At 44.0% G+C, this 15,010-nt stretch overlaps 1 protein-coding gene across 1 annotated transcript in view; it reads right to left on the bottom strand.

The window, feature by feature from the left end:
- Positions 1-479: 479 nt before the first annotated feature.
- Positions 480-15,010, bottom strand: part of LOC138665418 (oocyte zinc finger protein XlCOF7.1-like) — a 37,999-nt gene continuing 23,468 nt past the window's right edge. Inside the window, exon 7 of the mRNA XM_069752879.1 lies at positions 480-4,593. Within this exon, the coding sequence (XP_069608980.1) occupies positions 3,707-4,593 (887 nt within the window). The 3' untranslated portion in view covers positions 480-3,706. The remainder of the gene's footprint in view (positions 4,594-15,010) is intronic.

Below are 15,010 nucleotides of genomic sequence, written 5' to 3'. Positions count from 1 at the left end.
TGAGCACAGCGGCCGGAAAGCAGAGCGGTGACGTCACCGCTCTGCTTTCCGGCCGCTGTGCTCACAGCCAGTACAGAGAAGCAGAGCGCCGGGGACAGACAGCGGAAGGTAAGTATGAAGCGTTTGTTTTTTTTACTTTTAGGATGGTAACCAGGGTAAACATCGGGTTACTAAGCGCGGCCCTGCGCTTAGTAACCCGATGTTTACCCTGGTTACCGGCATCGTTGATCGCTGGAGAGCGGTCTGTGTGACAGCTCTCCAGCGACCAAACAGCGACGCTGCAGCGATCCAGATCGTTGTCTGGATCGCTGCAGCGTCGTTTAGTGTGAAGGTACCTTAAGGTTTTACTGTACAATGTACTGCACAGGGGATTTTAAAATTACTTCTATCACTTGTACAATTGCCTAACCTAATTTGTATGCATTTGATAAAGTTGTGATACAAAAGATAAAAGACAAAAAAAGAGAAAAGCTGAAACTATAGAAAAAGGTAAGTTTATTATACAGGTTATGGAAAATAGAAATAATATCCATAGTTTAAGGTTTGTATTTTTTAAAGGCTATTTGGAGAATAACACGATGTTATGTGTACATAGGAGGTAACTACATTTTTCACAACCAAATATTTATAAATTGGTAGGTTTGAAAAAAAAAAAAAGATTATCCATTAAAATGGTAAAAAAAAAAGCATAAACAATACTAGTAAAACGTAAAATTATGTAGCAAAAAGTTCACAGCAAAATAAAATTTATAAATACAATAAATAAAAGATTATATTCCTCATTATCCAGCTTACTCCAAAAGACAATTGCTTGCTTGCAAAAGTAAACAACCCTTTAAAGGCCGTGAGGATATGGCCACTTAGGCCTCTTTCACAGTTCCGTCATTTGCAATCCGCCGCAATCTGTCATTTAGGCAAAAAACGGATCCTGCAAATGTGCTCGCAGAATGCGTTTTTTGCCCATAAACTTGTATTAGCGACGGATCGCAACACGTCGGATCCGTCGTGTTTTGGCAGACCGTCACAAAAAAACGTTCAATGTAACTTTTTTTGTGTGTCGCGTCCGCCATTTTCGACCGCGCATGCGTGGCCGAAACTCCGCTCCCTCCTCCCTGGACTGCAAAATGGGCAGGGGATGCGTCAAAAAACTGCATCCGCTGCCCACGTCGTGCAAAGAATTCATAACGTCCGTCGGTACGACGCATTGCAACGGGCCCGTACCGACGGAAATGTGAAAGAGGCCTATAGGAGAAATGCACATAAAGCGGAGACTTTTTCCAGCACGGAGCATCGGTTATGTTGTGTTTTATTAGATATTTTCTTGCTCGTCAGTTCATCCTCAGGAATGGATGTTTACATTCAGTGACAGTAAGCAGAGGAAGACAGCAGGTTAGAACTTATGTTAACCTAAGGTTAGACAGTAGATTGCGAAGGGTAAATGTAAAGCAATCATCCTATCAATCCATTGTTCGACCATCCTAGGCCCATTGTGCGGATGGAGATAGTAGACCCAGGGGAGCGGTCACCACATGGGGTCTCACATGCAAGCCAGGTGATGGAATATGCATTATTCTGCACACTAAAGAAAAATGTTTAAGGGGGTAGAGGAAAAAAAGAGACAGGGTTGAATCAGGCAGTTGTTGGAAGGACGTCGAAGGGAGAGGTTCAAAGCTGGGATGGATGGATGAATGATCTATGGAGTTTTGGAGATTGATTGATGGCTGAAGGGTATCCATGAGCTCCGGTCATGATATCCATCATCTGGAGGAACATAGGTTGTGACTGCACACTATACCGGCTGGAGATACGAAATCTGTGGGCCAACCAAAAGTTGGGAGACAGTGGGTATCACCTGTTACGGGGCCAGGGAAACTACTGATCTCAGATTGGGAAGTTGTGGACTAAGGACATGATATTTTTGCCATCTACCTGGATTTGTTGTACAACCATGGATGTATGGAATAAAAAATAGTTGCAGCGTTAACCTGCCTAGGTGATATTATAACCCACATCCTCACAGGCCCCCATACATATTGGACTACTTTTGGCTGAACCAGCTGATTGTACCGTTGGTCGAACCTATCAGCTGGTTCACTAGTCCAATGTGTACGGGAGCACCAGCCGACTAATGGTCACACAAGATGTTGATTGCGCATGTCTGATTTCAAAATGGCGATCACATTGTTCTCACCATCCGACGTGTCAGTCCATGGCTTTCTCGGCTAAAATTGTGCCCTTGTGTATTAAAGAGTCGTCGGGGTCGGTAACACCTTACACGAGTACGTTCGCTCATCACTATTAATTTTTCAAATGAGGAAAACCATATAGGAAACAGTCTATTTTTTCTTGTATGCAAAAAATCCTCAGAGTTCTGAATTAGGCCTTAGATAGTTTGTGTGCTGCTGACAGCTATTCCCCGATACACATGCACACTCAGCTTGTCCAAGTATGCTTGTTATCAATAGTAAACCACTGCCAGACACCTGTGAAGAGGCTATTTCCTGGTGAGAACATAAACCCAAAACGCATCTGCCATCAGCAGAGACTCAGGGCGCACCTATATTTATTAGATGGCTGGTTAGTTCACGTGTAGGACTGCCTAAGAAGTACTCAATGAGAGTAGAGTCCGATTTGGTATATGCATACATAAAAATGTGTAGATCTGAAATTGGGCGTCTTCAGTAATGAACACGTGAATCATTTTCTGTTATGTAGAAGGCCAACAAGCAACAGAATAGGAAGGCCTTATTATAGAAATCTTAAGGATAACTGTAGCACCTTCTGACAGGAAGCTGCTGCCAAGGTACAAGAGAGTGACAGGATGCATTAAAAGGGGTATAACAGCACATGAGAACAAAGACCTAAAAATACGGTATGCCTCCTGTGCCAGTTGGTTGGTGTACCCTGCTAGGAGACAACTTTTTTGCCTAGTGTCAGCAAAATACATCCATGGTCTCCTGTGTCCCCCAATTAAGGGATAGAAAAAGTGTTTCTACACCAAAACAGAAGGGGATTCTTTTAAGTAAGAGCAGTATGGATACCCTCTGCTAGGCGAACTTGTAATGGTGAATTCACTAAAATACTTACAAAGGGTAATGACAGTGCAACTTATGGTTACTAGATTGCAGGAGAGGGTTATTGATCAAGAGATATATTCTGATAGACACATTGAGTCAGAAAAAGATCTTTCATTGCTAAAGATAAGGAAATCTGGCATCAACCTTATGGGGCTGTTGTCTTCCACGGGGTGAATATTGCAGGACATTAGGTAGAATTATTTTCTTGTTGGTCAAGCACAGCTGGGAAGAACGTTTTGCCAGACGCTTATGCATAGTACACTTGCCTTTATCTTTGGTTTAGCAACAGATATAAACCTTTTGTGCTCATTTTAATGTTCTTTTAATTTCAAAATGTAAAGTTGTTGTAATTTTTAAAGTGTTTGTCTGGGACAAACTAATAGTTAAAGGCTTGCAGATGTATAAAATAATAAACAGACCAGCTCCCCACTAGTCCTAGGCACAGTGCTGACTTTCAGCTGCTGCTCCCATCTTTGTTGATGATTTGACATCTAATTTTCAACCTAACAGTGCACATGACAGCTGCAGTCAATCACTGAGCTCAGTGGCTCACATTGGTAGAGGTGCCGAGTCCAGTGATTAGATTCCAATTCTTACAGACTTTATTTCTTGCAGTTTTTCAATGTAGATCATGTTCCCTTCTCCACTCTGTGCACTTTGTGATGTTGGACTAAATAAGCCTTACAAAGGAACTGTTTCCCACATGTCATACATGAATATGGTTTATCTCCTATGTGGATTTTCCCATGGCGAACCAGGTCTGATTTTTGGGTAAACTTCTTTCCACATTCTGAACAAGAAAATGGTTTCTCTCCTGTGTGGATTCTTTGGTGTATTACAAGATGCGAGTTACTAATAAAACACTTCCCACATTGGGCACACACAAATGGTTTCTCTCCTGTATGAACCACTTGGTGTTTGACCAGGTGGGATTTCTGTGTGAAGCGTTTGTCGCATAGAGAACAACCAAAAGGTTTTTCACCTGTGTGGACCCGTATATGAGCAACCAGCCTGGCATTGTTGCTGAAGCACTTTCCACACTCTGGACAATTGAACCTTTTCTCCCCAGTGTGGATAATCTGGTGGATGGCCAGATGTGATTTTTGGGTGAAGCATTTCCCACATAAAGAGCACATAAATGGTTTGTCTCCAGTGTGAGTTTTCTGGTGTTTGAAGAGGTTAGAACTTTGATTAAAACACTTTCCGCACTCTGAGCAGGCAAACGGCTTCTCCCCAGTGTGGCTCCTTTGGTGCTTAACCAAATAGGAATTGCAAGAAAAGCTCTTTCCACATTCTGAGCACACATATGGTTTCTCCCCTGTGTGAATTCGCCGATGAATAGTGAAATGCGATAGACGAAAAAAATATTTTCCACAGTCTGGACAAATATACCGTTTCATGTTCTGCAAATCTGGGTCAGACTGACCACTGGAGAGTTCTGACTGGTCAACTTGACTCATACCCTCAGATATTTCTTGAAAACCCAGATTTTGACTGTTGTATATGACTTCACTGTCTAAGAAAAAGAAAAAAAAAATCACATTTGTCAGAATGGCATCCACATATCTGAGTCTAAACTTTAAAGCATTTCTTGGAATTTTACATTTGGGCATTTACAACAATTTGAGTTATTACAAGACCATTAATTAAATAGAAATGGTTGTCCTTTACTGCTCAAAATATCCACTTAACCAGTAAGTTGGAGCTATACTTATATGGGCTTGCATCTTGGGAACTGTCAGTTATAGCAAGATTCCATTAATGTCACCTGGCACTCCTGAATTCCTACCCTCCTTAGCCCCCCATAATAGCACTAAACTCAGTGTTAATGCAGATTTACTAAGAGCTCAATAACTAAGTTGCAGCTTGACGACTTGTATTGCAAGGTTAAGTCAGAGTCCTTTGTTAGTGTTCTTAGATATAAGAAAATGAAGGCACTAGGGTTGTAATACTCTATGTTCTGTCTTGCAAAATTGAGAGTGGTTGCTTTGGGTTCTACTTCCTTCTTTGAATCTCCAAAAGACACGCCGAGATGTTTGGACTCTCATGAACGTCAGATTCAACAGGAGGATACACAAGCTGGAAAGTTCTAAGTCCATTTATGTCCTTTAGGGCTCATCTCCACTTGTGTGAGAAAAAACGGTCCGATTTACGGACCGAAAAAACTGATCTAACGTGTGCGATTGTCATGCGAGTGTCATGCGATTTTTAATCGCATCATCCGTTTTTACATCCGTATGACATCCGTATGCAATCCGTTTTTTTTCTCTGCAAATATTTTTATACAATCATTTACAGGACTATTTACAGTGTTCTGTGCCACAGAATGGTAAGGTATCCGTAAAAAACGGATGGAATACGGATGGTCCGTATTCCATGCGTTTTTTTTCTCGCACCCATTGACTTGCATTGGCGAGTCTCGTCCGAGAATCTCAGCAATACGCAGCATGCTGCGATTTTTTTCTCAGCCGACACAGATTTTTCTCAGTCCGATTTCGGCTGGGAAAAAAAATCGCAAATGGAGTGTCACCTATTGATTAACATTGGTCCGAGTGCAATCCGATTTTTTATCGGATTGCACTCGTCCGTTTTCCTCACAAGTGGAGATGAGCCCTTAGAGAAATTCTGGCTTTGTGGCTTAAATATTTAGTACTCTAATTTTATCTGTATATACTCCATTCCTGCCAGGTTCACTGAGAAGATTGCATTTCAATGTGCTATTTTCTTTATCTCAGCTTATGCGCAAGTTATCCCTTTTGATTGTGTGGCGGGCTCTGATTTGAAGACATCAGATTCAGAATATTCTGATATGTTTCTATTTATTGCTGGAGAATGCACCAAATGGTTGTAAGTGGTTTTGTATCTTGCCCCTTACTGGTAAGGATAGGTTTATACTGGGGATTGTTTATCGGTAGGGTTGGGGGGGAGGTGAAGGTATATCTGATGTGCAGATGTGCTAATGTTTGGAGTTCAATAAGGATAAAATATCTGGACTGTGCAGCACTGACAAGGATAGTTTCTCTTATTCATCGTTTCAGAAAATGGGTGTAAAAATTAATTTAATTTCTTGGACTATATGGGTTTTGAGAGATAACTCCAAAAGACTTGCAGTTTGTGAATATGTCAAAACGGCCAACCCAGCGATAATAGAGCTACAGAAGACACAAATGACGCCATTAATTTGATGCACAGGTCTTGGATAGTTTTTAGCTTTTTCGATTCCAACTACTCCAGAGGAGGTCGTCTTAGGCTGGTTTCACACTTGCGTTTCAAAACGCATGCGTTTTTTTAAAAAAACGCATGGTGAAAAAACGCATGTAAACGCGTGCAAACGCTGCGTTTTTTTGACGCATGCGTTTTTGCATGTGGTGAAAAAAACGCGGCGTTTTGACGTGTTTACATGCGTTTGCGTTTTTTAAACGCATGCAGATAAATGTGTGATAGCTGCCAATCAACAAAATAAAGTAAAAAACCCACTATAAACAGAAAGAGCTAGGGTTAGGGTTAGGGGTAGGGATCCTAACCCTAAAGGGATCCTAACCCTAACCCTAAAGGGATCCTAACCCTACCCCTAACCCTACCCTTAAAGGGATTAGGGTTAGGATCCCTTTATCAATTTTATGGTGTGGGGTGGTTTATCAGTGTGTTTTTTTTTTTAAACGCATGCGTTTTTAACGCATGCAAATGCATGTGGTTAAAAACGCATGCATTTACATAGACAGCAATGCATTTTTTGTGGCAAAAAAATGCCGCTAAAAATACTACATGTTGCATTTCTGCAACACAACGCATGCAGAAAAAACGCATGCGTTGCAAAAACGCGTCAAAACGCATACAAAAAAAACGCATGCGTTTTTAATGTTAAATGTAGGGGAAAAAACGCATGCTTTTTTTGCGTTTATCGCAAAAACGCAAAAAAAAACGCAAATGTGAAACCACCCGTATAGTACATAAAAATATTCCTTTTCTATGCATAGACTCCTTCTGAGATGATTAGGGGTGGTTGGTTGGTGTCCTTTACTTAGTTTCCCATTATGAACGCACCATTGTTGTAGTGTACGTTCCCCATCCATAATCAAATATTCAGCCCCAAAAAAATCTTAGCGAAACTAGCAGACTGGTCAGACATCCCTTTCAGGAGTGATTTTAACAACATTTGTAAACCTTTTAGAGACAAATGTTTGGGTGAAGAGGACACTCTGTCTCCCTTTGGTCGTCTTATTGATGAGGTGGGCTTGGCTGATATCTGGAGGGAGATGTTTCCTAATGTAAGGGTCTACTCCTTTGCCTCTTTGCCCTATTAAGCCCTCTCTAGAATGGATTTGTTATTATGCAATTCTCATATGATCCCGGTGCTCACTGATATAGAATATTCGACCCTAGATCTTCATCAAACCACTCTCCTATATTGTTTCAGCTGCAAATGGATCTGTTAAGGCCTAACTTTTCTCAGGGTTGGAAGCTCAACCCGTTTTGACTTAAAATTATCGACTAACAATTTAATGGAAAAAATGTCAAAATTATTTTCTATTAATCTGGGCTTGGCACCCATAAAAGAGGTAAGGGGTGCAATGAAGACCTTTCTGAAGGGTGGGGTGTTAATTAGAGAAATAAAGACGGTAAAAGATAAATCACAGAAGAAGGGTATAGACCTGTAAAACAGACTCAAGGAAACAATAGCTGTTTATTCAAAATAATAGTCCTGAAATCTTATCACAGTGGAAGGAATCTCAGAAGAAAATCCAGTCATTTCAACTGGAGCTAGCTGACAATAAACATACATTTTTAAAACAGTTCTAAAAGGAGGGGGAGATCACTGATCGGTTACTTACAAAGATGGCTAAGGCCCAAAAAGAAACACTTTTTACACTGAGGGAAGCAGAGGGTAATGGAGTTTCCAGGACTCCTGCAATACTATGGCTAGGGTCACATTGCGTTACGTGACCGCGTTAAATGGACTACGTTACACCGCAGCAAAACGCGGTGTAACGTAGTCCGTTAACGCCGCCATTGCCTGTAATGGTGAACGCATCGCTAGTGCACGCCCACATTGGGCGTGCACTAGCGATGTGCCGTCATTTGAGTGACGGGCCGCGAACGCTGCTTGCAGCGTTCGTGGTCCGTTTCTCGCTAGCGCAGATCGGGGATCTGCGCTAGCGGGATCGGCTAACGCGATCCCTTTTGGGACATTGCGTTAGCGCAGTCCGTAGCGCTATGCGCTAAACGGACTGCCCTAACGCAATGTGACCCTAGCCTAAAGGTCTAAGTTTTATTATCATCTGCATTCTTCTACGGAAAATTCCTCACAGGATGATTTGTTGGACTGTCTGTCTGGAATAAGTCTCCCCTCTTTGGAGGAATAAAGATAGGGACTTTGTAGATCAGCTAATTTCCTTGGAAGAAATCCAGTAAGCCGTGAAGAGAAGGTCTAATCAGAAGACCCCTGGAGCAGATAGCCTACCAAAAGAAATCTACACACACTGTGGGAGAATTATTGCCGCATTACATAGAAATGATTAATAGTGCACTTTTATTTGGGGTGCTCCCAGAGTCGTTATATGAGGTGGTAATTGTTGATCTGCCCAAAAAAGAGAAAGATGAAGTACCTGACTCTTAAGCCATGTACACACGTTGAATATTAGGTGAGTTTTTACTTCAACATTTGCAAGCCAAAACCAGGAGTGGGAGAAAAATACAGAAGTGGTGACGTGTTTCTATTATACTTTTCCTCTGATTGGCTCACAAATACTGAGGTAAAATACTGTATTTATATTTCTCCTAACCCCAAAGTGTGTGTTATATTATGTGGGAGATATCGGAGGATGGTCTTCATTACAACTGGCTATAGCCAAAATACTGTATCAAACCAGAAAGTCTATACAGTGACATGTAAAAGTTTGTGCACCCCTGGTCAAAATTACTGTTATTGTGAACAGTTAAGTAAGTTGAAGACTAAATGATCTCTAAATGGCCTAAAGTTAAAAATGACACATTTCCTTTGTATTTTAAGCAAAAAATACATATTTTCATCCTTATGTATGCACTGACTTTCCCCAGCTCTCCCTGGCTCCTGAATGTCTCTGTACATTGCACTGACTTTATATGGTAAGCAATGACTTTCCCCAGCTTTCCCTGGCTCCTGAATGTCTCTGTATATTGCATTGATTTTCTATACTTTCCCTGGCATCTGGGTGTCTATGTGCAGCGCATATAATCCTTTTAGTATGCTTTGTTACCTATCATCTTGTTTCCATGACCTGTTTTTATGTCTCTCACTGTGTTATCCTGGCATCTCTTTGAGTGGTCAGTCCAACCCCTCCCTCTCTTTATTACCTCTTTATGACCTCTGCTTAACTTTCTACATCTGGTCTCCCACACCCAGCCACCTCCTCATTCACACCTGATTGCCCTTAGCTGGGGATATATTCACATGCAGGTGTCTGCTCCAGATGCAGTCTGCTGCATTCATCTTTTAACTTCCATCTTTTAAATTACATCTTTTTAATTATGTTGAATTAGACTGAATTGGACTGGAATTGACTGGAAGGTAACAGAATACCAAACCACTACAATGCTTCAGTTTCTTTTCTCTTTTACTCCCATACTACTTTCCTTCTTACAATCTCCTGCAATCCCCCCACCTAGTAAAGAACAAGTCCTTTCCCCCTCAATACTCACCAGCCATCTCACCTTCTCCTCAGATCTGTTACTCCACATACAATCCTTTCTCTCCAGACACTCACGGCCGCATCATGTCCTATCCTGCTCCCACCTTCTAACACTCTGTCTGCTACTCCTCATCTCTGGTGACATATCCACAAATCCCGGCCCTCCACAACTCATCCCCACACTCATTTCTAACCCCCTGCCACGATCCTCTGCACGTTTTCCCAACCATGAGAACCTCATACCCATTTATCCAGCCCCCACTCCCTGCTTCCCCTACCTGGAGCACTATGGAACGCACGCTCCGTCTGCAACAAACTACCATTTATCCATGACCTCTTCATCACCAACAAACTCTCCTTCCTCGGCATCACTGAAACCTGGCTCACCCCCTCTGACTCAGCCTCTCCAGCTGTGCTTTCCTATTGCGGATTCCACCTTTCTCACACCCCTCGCTCCACAACAAACGTGGTGGAGGGGTTGGCTTGCTCCTGTCCGACACCTGCTCCTTTACTCCAATCCCGCTACCACCCTCTGCTACCCTTCCCTCGTTTGAGGTGCACTCCGTCCGCATCTATTCCCCCTCCAACCTCCAGCTGGCTGTCATCTACCGCCCCCCAGAACTAACCATCTCCACCTTTCTCGACCACTTCACCACCTGCCTACTTCATTTCCTCTCTGCTGACATCCCCACTATCATCATGGGTGATTTCAATATCCCCATTGACACTTCCACCCTCAGCTGCCTCTCACTCAATGGTCCTCTGAGGCCACTCACAAAGATGGTCACACACTGGACCTCATCTTCACCCGCCTCTGCTCCCTTACTAATCTCATTAACACACCCCTCCCCCTGTCTGACCACAACCTACTGACATTCTCTTCCCTCTCCTCTCCTAGTGTGCAACCCCCACTCCACAAACTCACTCACCCTTGCAGAAATCTCAAACATCTCAACTTACAATCACTCTCTGAGTCCCTTCTCCCTCTTACAGACATAACTTCCTTCCATGACACAGATGCTGCTGCCGCTTTTTATAACACCACAATAACAGCAACACTCGATTCGGCCGCCCCGCTCATGTATAGCAAAACTCATACACTCAACAGGCAGCCCTGGCTGACCAGCCTGACCAAAGAACTGAGACGGGCTTCCAGGATCGCTGAGCGGAGATGGAAGCGATCCCGCTCTGCCAACCACTTCACTGCATACAAGCAGTTCCTCGCCAGCTTCAAGTCCACGCTCACTGCCACAAAACAAACTTACTTCTCATCTCTCATATCCTCCCTGTCTCACAACCCTAAACAACTTTTCAACACTTTCAATTCTCTACTCCTTCCCCCTGCACCCCCTCCCTCCACTCTCATTTCTGCTGAAGACTGCCTCTTCCTTGAAACAGAAGATCGATACGATCAGAGAAAGCTTTTGGCCCACAGCGCCCAATGCCCCTCTTAGCTCCTCAACCCTGCTCCTCCAAAACCAACTTCTCCACCATGACAGAAGATCAGCTCTCCACCCTCCTGTCAAGATCACACCTCACCACCTGCACGCTCGAACCGCTCCCATCCCACCTCATCCCTAGCCTTTACACGGTCTTCATCCCAACCCCAACGCACCTCTTCAACCTCTCACTCACAACAGGTGTCTTCCACTCATCCTTCAAGCATGCCAAGATCACACCCATCCTCAAAAAGCCCTTCCTCGACCCATCCTCTGTGTCTAGCTATCGCCCGATATCTCTTCTCCCTTATGCCTCCAAATTACTGGAGCAACACGTCCATCTTGAACTGTCCTCCTGCTCCCTCTTTGATCGGCTACAATCTGGCTTCCGACCCCATCACTCAACTGAAACTGCCCTGCCCTAACTAAAGTCACCAACGACCTAACTGCAAGGAGCAAGCGACACTACTCTGTCCTCCTTCTCCTGGACCTGTCTTCTGCCTTCGACACTGTGGACCACTCCCTTCTGCTACAGATCCTCTCATCTCTTGGCATCACAGACCTGGCCGTATCCTGGATCTCGTCATATCTGACAGACCGAACATTCAGTGTCTCCCTCCCCTAAACACCACCTCCTCACTTCGCCCCTTATCAGTCGGTGTTCCATAAGGCGCTGTTCTAGGACCCCTACTCTTCTCCATCTACACCTTCGGCCTTGAACAGCTCATAGAATCTCACGGTATGCAGTGCTGATGACACGCAGATCTACCTATCCGGACCTGACCTCACCTCCTTACTTACCAAAATCCCGCACTGTCTTTGTACTATTTCAGCCTTCTTTTCTGCTCGTTTTCTAAAACTGAACATGGACAAAACAGAATTCATCATCTTTCCCCCATCTCACTCTACGCCTCCACCAGACCTATCCATCAATGTCAATGGCTGCTCACTTTCCCCAGTCCCACACGCCTGGTGCCTCGGGGTGATCCTCGACTCTGCCCTCTCTTTCGAGCCACATTTCCAAGCCCTTGCCTCCTCCTGCCATCTCAAACTCAAAAATATTTCCCGGATCTGCGCATTCCTTGACCGCGACACCACAAAAACACTAGTGCATGCCCTTATCTCCCGCCTTGACTACTGCAACCTCCTACTCTCTGGACTCCCCTCTAGCACTCCGGCCCCACTCCAATCCATCCTACACTCTACTGCCAGACTAATCTACCTGTCTCCCCGCTATTCCCCAGCCTCCCCCTATGCCAAGCCCTTCACTGGCTTCCTATCGCCCAGAGACTCCAATTCAAAACCCTCACAATGACATACAAAGCCATCCACAACCTATCTCCTCCATATATCTTTGACGTGTTCTCCCGGTATCCAACCTACACGCAACCTCCGATCCTCTCAAGACCTCCTTCTCTACTCCCCTCTCATCTCTTCTTCCCACAACAGCATCCAAGACTTCTCCCATGCTTACCCCATACTCTAGAACTCTCTACCCCAACACATCAGACTCTCGCCTACCATAGAAACCTTCAAAAAGAACCTGAGAGGACTCACCTCTTCCGACAAGCCTACAGCCTGCAGTGATCCTCAACCTACTGAACCGCCGCACAACCAGCTCTACCTTCTTCTAGTGTATCCTTACCCATCCCCTGTAGACTGTGAGCCCTCGCGGGCAGGGTCCTCCCTCCTTATGTACCTGTGTGCCTTGTTTTTTGCTCATGTTTAATGTATTTGTCTATATTTACCCACTTTTTCACATGTAAAGCGCCATGGAATAAATGGCGATATAAAAATGTATAATAATAATAATCTTTAAAATTTTAAAAATTACAAAACAAAAAAATAGGATGATGGAAAAGTTTGAGCACCCTGCATGGTTATAGTACCTATTAGTAGCACCCCATTTTGAAAGTATCACAGCTTGTAAACACTTTTTTTTTTTGCAACCAGCCAAGAGTCTTTCAATTCTTGTTTGAGGGATTTTCATCCATTCTTCCTTGGAAGTCTTCCAGTTCTGTGCAATTTCTGGGTCGTCTTGCATGCATTGCTATTTTGAGGTCTAGCCACAGATTTTCAATGATGTTCAGATCAGGGGACTGTGAGGGCCATTGTAAAACCTTCAGCTTGCGCATTTTGAGGTAGTCCATTTTGGAATTTGACTTGTGTTTAGGATAATTATTCATTTGTAGAAGCCATCCTCTTTTCAACTTCAGATTTTTTTTCCAGTGGTGTTATGTTTGCATCAAGAATTTGTTGAAATTTCATTGAACCCATTCTTCCCTTTACTCGTGAAATGTTTCTAGTGCCATTGGATGAAACACAGCCCCAAAGCAACTTGAAAATTCTTTGCTATCTTCTTATAGCCTTCTCCTACTTTGTGGGCCTCCACCATTCTGTGTACTAGACAGCTGTTTAGAAGAACTCATGGCTGCTGTTTTTGGCACAAGGTTAGAGAATGCTGTTTTTTTTTACAAAGCTGGGAAATTTGTATCACCTGGCCTTTCCTAACGATGATTGTGAACAAGCCATAACAGGCTATTTAAGGTCTGAAACCTTGGGCAAAGTTATCTGAGCAAACAAATCTACAAGGATGCCCAAACTTTTGCATTGACCCATTCTCTTTCTTGTAATTTTTAGAATGTAAAAGATGAAAAACAATGTATATATTGTGGTAGAGCGGCTCACTTGGTTGGAAACAGAGGTATAACCGGAACAGGTCTCTTAAAAAAATGCTTGGTTTATTGAAGACAGCATAAACCAAGCTCGCGAAAGTAAACACGGCCCTCTGGGCAAAACGGAAAAACAAAGAAACAGTCCTTTTCCTAGCGGGGATCAGCCCGCTCACAGGTAGCAATGTCCATGGTTCAGGTTTAGCACACATTTCCCTGGAGTGCTCCCTCTCCAGGCACACACTGAATACTGAAAGCACTGGCAGTCAGCCATTTAAGCTCAGACCATGTGACTCCTCCGTCATGTGATTGATCACATGATCTCGACATCACACTGCAGGTGGAGATATGTGGACCTTCTCCCTCCCGCTCTATGAATGTCCACTAAAACCAGCTCATAATATAACTTTCAATAAACCATTCCAACACGTAGTGTGCTGGAGGAAACTATTCTGGTTTTGCATCACTGACACCATCAGGACACGTATCTCCCCTCCATCACTTCACCAGTAACTGTGTCATAATATGTATAATATATATATAATTGTCTAAGGGGTACTTCCGTCTGTCCTTCTGTCACGGTTATTCGTTTGCTGATTGGTCTTGGCAGCTGCCTGTCATGGCTGCCGCGACCAATCAGCGATGGCCACAGTCCGATTAGTCCCTCCCCTACTCCCCTGCACTCACTGCCCGGCGCCCGCTCCGTAATCCCCTCCGTTCACCGCTCACACAGGGTTTATGGCAGCGGTAACGGCCCGCGGTGTAACGCGCTCCGTTACCGCTGCTATTAAGCCTGCGTATCCCCAACTATTTACTATTGATGCTGCCTATGAAGCATAAATAGTAAAAATATGTCATGTTAAAAATAATAAAAAAAACAAAAAACCTGCTATACACACCCTCCGCCGCCTTTATCGCTCCTCGCCACGCTCCCGGGACCGCTCTATTGCAAGCGGCAGCTTCCGCTCCCGTCCCAGGGCTGGTGTGCGACAAGGACCTGCCGTGACATCACGGTCATGTGACCGCGACGTCATCATGGGTCCTGCTCACACCAGCCCTGGCACAGCAAGCTGCCGCTTGCAATGGAGCGATCCCGGGAGCGTGGCGAGGAGCGGGAAAGGCGGCGGATGGTAAGTATAGCAGGACTTCAACGG

This window comes from Ranitomeya imitator, chromosome 2 (assembly GCF_032444005.1).
Source record: "Ranitomeya imitator isolate aRanImi1 chromosome 2, aRanImi1.pri, whole genome shotgun sequence".
NCBI classification, from domain to species: domain Eukaryota; kingdom Metazoa; phylum Chordata; class Amphibia; order Anura; family Dendrobatidae; genus Ranitomeya; species Ranitomeya imitator.
The sequence above is the reverse complement of the archived record's forward strand: the minus strand, read 5'-3'. Positions and strand labels throughout refer to the sequence as shown.